The sequence below is a fragment of the Trematomus bernacchii genome, unplaced genomic scaffold (genome assembly GCF_902827165.1).
Source record: "Trematomus bernacchii unplaced genomic scaffold, fTreBer1.1, whole genome shotgun sequence".
NCBI lineage: Eukaryota > Metazoa > Chordata > Actinopteri > Perciformes > Nototheniidae > Trematomus > Trematomus bernacchii.
Window position 1 is genome coordinate 619,956 of NW_022987592.1, and position 6,672 is coordinate 626,627.

At 41.7% G+C, this 6,672-nt stretch overlaps 1 protein-coding gene across 1 annotated transcript in view; it reads right to left on the minus strand.

Annotated features, from left to right (window-relative positions):
- Window positions 1-5,455, minus strand: part of vps13d (vacuolar protein sorting 13 homolog D) — a 96,253-nt gene extending 90,798 nt beyond the window's left edge. The window contains 4 exon segments of the mRNA XM_034129221.1: window positions 1,850-2,040; window positions 3,346-3,423; window positions 4,161-4,299; window positions 4,982-5,455. Coding sequence (XP_033985112.1) covers window positions 1,850-2,040; window positions 3,346-3,423; window positions 4,161-4,257 — 366 coding nt within the window. The 5' untranslated portion in view covers window positions 4,258-4,299; window positions 4,982-5,455.
- Between the last annotated feature and the right edge of the window lie 1,217 nt (window positions 5,456-6,672).

Consider the following 6,672-nt stretch of genomic DNA (forward strand, 5'->3'; position numbering starts at 1 on the left):
TATATACATAGACAGATACATATATACATATACATATATAGACATACATACATATAGATATATACATATACATATATAGATACATATTATATATATATACATATATATACATATACATATATATATACATATATACATACATTTATATATACATATATACATACATTTATATATATACATATATATATATATATATACATTTATATATATATATATATATACATTTATATATATATATATATACACATTTATACACATTTATATATATATATATATATATATATATATATATATTGAAGAAGATGGGCTTAAACAAAGAGAATAATCCGAAAATGACGCACAAAACAAAAACAAACATTCCATGCCGTAAAGGTTTCTTGTCTAATAAGGGGAACATAAATAAAGCCTCTCACCAGGCTCATACGGTTATCCTTAATTAACATAAGTACATGAGAGAAAGACTGACCACAGTTCTGAAGCAAAATACCCGTTTCAACCGTGATCTGCATGCTGTTTTCACTCACATATGCCAAGGTTCTTCTCTGCCTCCTGTACCAGTTTAATAATGCTCCGACTGCTCCGTTGTATATTATCCACTTCCCATCGTTGTCGCTGCACGGTGTCCCGTTCCATGCTCCGAGTATCTTGGTCACGCGGTGGGGGCACACCAACTACCAGGCCCCGTTCTACGAGAGCCTTCCCCGCAGCTTTTGGATTTCCATATGTCTGTGTGGTCCCATCTTCGCTGAAAACTTTCAATTTTGCCGGGGCCAAGATGTGCGATTTGATATTTTTGGCCTTCAGTTGGTCTCTGATAGGTCTGTACAAGGCTCTTTGTTGTCTTACTTTAAAGGTAAAGTCATGATCAAAGAAGATTTGCATACCACTATAAGTTACTTCTTCTTTCCCCATGCAGCCTGTAGTATTTGCTTCTTGGTCTCAAAGTTTAGGAAAGCAACAATAATCAGTCTGGCCTGCTCCTTTACTTCTCTGTACTCCCGGTGCGCTCTGGTGATGTTCAAATCTCCCGGTATTTGAAGCACCTCGTTGAATAGTTTCTTCAGGAAAGTTGACATATTCTCTCCTTCACTTTTCTCTGGTATGTTGAATATCCGCACATTCTTTTGCCTGGTCTTACTTTCCAGGTAGTCATTGCGTTCTTCTATCTCTGAGACTTTATTTACCAGATATTTAATTGATTGTTGGTGAAGTATTTCTGTGTCATGCATCTCACCGACACGACGCTCCACCTGATCCACTCTGTCGCTCATTTTTGTTTGATCGGTGCGTAGTTCTGTTGTCAGTTGCATCATTTTCTTTATGTCCTTATCCGTCTCAACTCGAAATGTGTTGAAATCCATTCTGAAGTCTTTGATCTCTTTCGATATTTCTTCCTTCATTTCGAGCATCAGATGTTTTATTTCTCCTACTTCCGCCATTGTGGGGACGGGTGACGCAAATTGTTTGTTCGTCCGTTTCTTGCTTGGTAAAGTTGTTTTTTCCACCGTTACACCTGATCGCAAATTCATCCCCTGTTAATGTTTAGTTAACAGAGATATTTAAAGCACCATATCCTTCTTCTTATCCTGGGGTTGAAGAGCTACCCAGCTTTTCACGCTGCCGCCATCTTTAAAGGTATTTTGGTAAAAATGTGTTGGTGTAAAGTGACACGTACATACAGCGCAAAAAAGTTATACGTTGCACATGTGAATCTACTGTAGGGTCACACCTAAGAACTTAGTTGCTGGATTGATGAAAAATGACGGAGGATTTTGTTTTTTTTGTATACCTTCACTTAGGGGAGAAAAACAAGAACACCTTCAATGATGTATAACGTAGATCCACCTACTTTGAATTTGTCCTCCAGGGCCTTGAGGAGGCGTGTTTTGCGCTCCCTCTCCTCCTCTCTCTCCTTCTCTCCGTCGTATTCCTGCAGCTGCATAGGGCCGATGATGAGGTTGAGCTGGGACATGGAGATCACCCATGGGTCACTGTGAGGCCGGTAGAAAGGGATCTGCAGAGTAATCTTTCCAATGAAGCCTGGGGAAAGACAACATGATGAAATGGATCACACTGGAGGAAACATCCTGAATACGAGTATGGGTGTATGAGTGTTTGTGAAGCTGCTGCAGACGTTTTGGATCATCTCTAACCACGTGCTGTTAGTGTTGGACTGACGTTTAAACAGCTCAAGAGGAGTATGTTAAACTATGCTCTTTGTCATTAGTTGAAGTTGAAGAAGTGCTACAAACATGTTGTGTTATATTATATACTTTGTTTATGTCTAAAAGCATTGGAGTGCCCCAGAGGACCTGAATGATCAGTGTTCTCTTGATGAGGAGCACTGAGCCTGGGCTGCCCTCAGGCTCCAGTCGTTCGATGTTGAACAGACAGCCTTCACTAGAAGCTGGAAGTGTTTAGGTTTCTTGGTTTTTTCTTCTCTTTCTTTTTTTTAAATTGCTTAAAAGGCATTGAACCCTTACGCCTCACTAGAGAATGTCTTTGTGTTATTCTGTACGTACACGTCCTGGCATGAGTGTGAGTTTTACAAGTTGAACCTCAGCTCCTTAACTCCCTGACTTCCTTTGTGATGCACCTCCCAAAATTCCCTTGAACTCCTTTCATTTGAGAAGAGAAGCAGGCATTCACCGTCATTCCATCAGAGCACACGTTAGCAGACAGCAGAATCCTGACTCAGCTTGCTATGATGGACAGAAGGCACTGACAGGCTCTATGAGATACTTGCAGTACACATACAAGAAGTCAGAAGAGAAACACTAAAGTGAGACTTTCAGTCGTCATCTCTTCAGTACAGGCAGGTTGACTCGTCTTTTCATACATTACCCATACGTAGGATTCAGTTGAAATGACCTTTTAAGACATTACCATCTGACAATATAATTTGATGTACACATATTGTTGAGATTTTGTCCATTAAAAGTAAACATTTATTCACCAAATGTTGGCCATTATTCTTTCTGGCGCAATATGAGACACAGTAAATGTGTCCTGAACGTTAAGCTTGCTGCCGTTAAACTTCATCAACATGACCCAGCTAAACCAGCGATGTCTGCGGCTGACTGAAAAGTGGGTCTAAACTAAATACTGATCTTTGGGTGATGTCTATTTACCAGCCATATTGAAAACTGATGCCATGCCATGTTATTTTTAGTTGAGTAAAGTTGTTGTTCAGCACTGAGAATCATTACCTTACATAAACACATTTATCGAAGCATAAAGCACATGCACAGTTGATGTGTGGATAAACTTTTGTCTTTGAGAGCACTCCCCTATTCCACTTTGGATATTGTTTTGATAGTTGTGTTTAAACGTTGTGTGTCTCACCTGCTTTTACTTCAAATGGAAGGTCAAACTCTCGGAGGGCATCTTTCCTCAGAGGGAGGTTCTCCAGCTCCACGGCGCCTGAGGAGCAACACCGTCACACACACTCAAATACCAACTGGTAGTTACACAGTGACCAAGGGATTTTCCAATATAAAGGATCCCACTTTAACAAATCTAAAACAGTTCCTTACAAGGGCATAGACTCAGTTGCCATCATTAAATTGAGATGACACAAAGGATGAAAATGGGCTATGCTATCGACCAATGTCATCTGATTTGCAGATGACTTCGTGTTGCTTCAATTCTATCATGGCTAGATGTTGTTTTAGTTTTTTGCAGCTGGACTCAGCAGAGTAACCAGCTGCTTGTTGAGCTTGGGGTGGGGCGGGGTGGGGCGGGGTGGGGGGGGTCACATAAAGAGGACAACAATCAGAGAAAAATACACTGTCTGTCTGTCTGTGGTACGCTAGGATGGGGTCAGAGGATTAGATTTGTGTATCCACTATGCAAGTGATTATACTAATTAAAGTTTTGACTCTGGTGGTCAGTCCGTACACTTACAGTATCATAAGTAGTTAGTAGGCTGGAGGTGGTTATAGAAATGGCTCTTAGAGCAGGTATTTAATAATGATTATTTTTCTCGTGATAGAGGTCTTTGTTACGGGCTGGTCCACAGAGTTGTATGATTACATTTGTGCTTATCCAATGATAATCGGCCCAGAATGTAACATGCTCATGTTCATCCTGGTATAGAACAATGTAGCATGGTTTGTAAAATAATCTGTTAGAACCTGAAGTAATGCATGTGTAATTACCTTTGAGAAGGGCGATGGAGAGCTGGTCTGTGTTCAGGTTGCTGACATATTTCCCCAGGTATGTGTTCAGCACCCAGGCCACCAGGCCTTCCAACATCCTGCAGGCTTCTCTGAAGCTGACAGGTGGGCTGTTCAATGTCTAACAAACATAGGAAACATGTCTTATTGATATCTAGAAATACGATGGCTTCATAATGTCATGAGTGAAAACGGTATCTCCATTAGGCAATCTTCTCCTATATGGGTGAGCCAGCATCTGCAGCAAAGTCATGTCTAAAATCCAGACTTTTGAATATAGAATTACTCAAGTGTGACTACAATAATTATTGATCTTTGATACATGTCATCATACAAGGCATAAGGCATGTACCCCATAAACCCCCTGCTTGCCTGTTCCCTCCTCCTGTGAAGCTGACCCTCTGAGGGCTCAGCAGGGACGGGATGTCCGAACGCTCGCCAAGGCCACGCCATTTTCTGGGACGCCTTTTAGAGACATTTAAAGCGATACCGTACTCTCCAAAGGGAATTTATTTTTGTATTATATTAACTAGCTAATTAAAGTGGAATAATTGGAAGTACACCACACTGAAGCTTTCTGACGTCGTATCATCAATGACAGAGCTCATGTGGCTGCAGTGACCTCATAGAGGGAAAGCAGTTACAGGGTCTATCAGTTAACAGCATGGTCACCAAAGAATGCCTTAACACACGTTTGCAGTTTAACAGTTGCTTTAAATGCTCAATTAAATGTAGCACAAAATATTAACAGGACGTCACTTTAACTAGCGTTAACGTAGTAACCAGACAGAGTGACTTCTTACCGCCAGAGACGACAGGTGTTCATCCGCCCAGCTTCAGTCCATGTCAGCCTAACCCCGCTGTCAGTCGGTGCTCATGGCTCTTCAAAAGCACTGAGAACAGGACTCCAGTCTGTCGTTAACACACCATGGGTTGCTGCAGGCAGTGACACTACATTAAGCTACAGGGAAAATAACAACGGGTTTGTTTAAAAGCTGTCAGGAGCATACATAGCTAAACTGCTGCTTGTTGACGGACAGGGCAAGGTTGTGATCTACTTAGCTAGCCACTTTGCTAAAAACTAGCTCGCCCCGGTGGACAAATAGCAGCCAGAAACCAGCAGCTGCGTTAATCTGACTCAGAGACAACACCGACCCGTTTTCTCTGGAAACACATTTAATCCTCGAAAATAAGTGGTGTTTGTTGTATTTCCAGACTTCAGAGTTGTGTCGTATATAGACACACTTCCCATGTACCGATGAACGTCCAACACTTACTTCCTGTCATGTGACGAAAACAAACTGCTCCTTTCGTGTGGCGTTCAAACAAAACCCGGAAAACGTGCATTGAACTGCACATTTAAAGCCTAGTATAAGGTTTACAATCCTGTATTCCAAAAATAAAATAAAAAGCCAAGCCAAAGCCATTAAAATATAAACTCAAATATAAATATATTAAACAAATTTAGATATAACCCTCTATGGTTTAAAATCATGTATCTCTGGAAAACTAAATTCAAGCTGCAGCCGAAAACATGCAATGTAAAAATGTTTTTATATTGACAAAATATTAAGTCGAGTAGTGTTCTGTTGAGATCACCAACAACTCCAAAAAAAAAAATGTGCTGGTAGTTAAGAGCGTATTTCCCTGATGCATTTATCATTAGGTGGAAGCAATTGTTAACAGTACCATCGCAAGGAAGTAATCATCTGGATGACCCAACTCCGGGTACACGGGACAAAAACAACGCAAACGCCACATGAGAACTTCCGGCAGGACTAAACCTACATGTTGTCGTTTCCTCCACAGGGGGGCGCTGTTGCATAGAGTGGTGCAGTGACGAGTCCTAAAACCCGGAAGTGAGTTAGCATTTTACCACTACCGGTTCCCTGGGTTAGTGCAAGCCCCCAGGAAGTGCGCCGGACTCTGAGGGCCGTTCTCATTTCATCAAATTCCCCTCCTCGACTCCCCTCCTCGCCTCCTATCCTCGAGACTTAGTCCCGCCCACAGGAGATGCGAGCGGAGGAGCCGAGGAGGGGAACCGAGGAGAGAGGAGGGGAAGCAGCAGGCGGTTAGAGAAATGAGAACTCCTCTCCTCTGAGCGGTCATTTTAAAGAGACGTCCATTAATGATGACAGGAGGCACAGCAGCCCTCTGTCTGATGGACAGATGTGTTCATGACGACTTATATATTTACTTTTAATTCATTGACAGTGCGGTATAATTAGACAATAACAGGCTACAGATGCGCACACACACACAAACACACACACACACACACACACACACACACACACACACACACACACACACACACACACACCCTCTCTGGTCGCTACAATGAGGAAAATAAATTATGGGCTAAAAGTTTTATTTACAAGTATTAAAAGTAAGCAGAGGACACCAAACCAACTGAGACCTGTCTGTCCGTTGCATCTACGCACACACTGTCCCACACACACGCACCTACAGCTCCTAAAGCATATAATCAGGC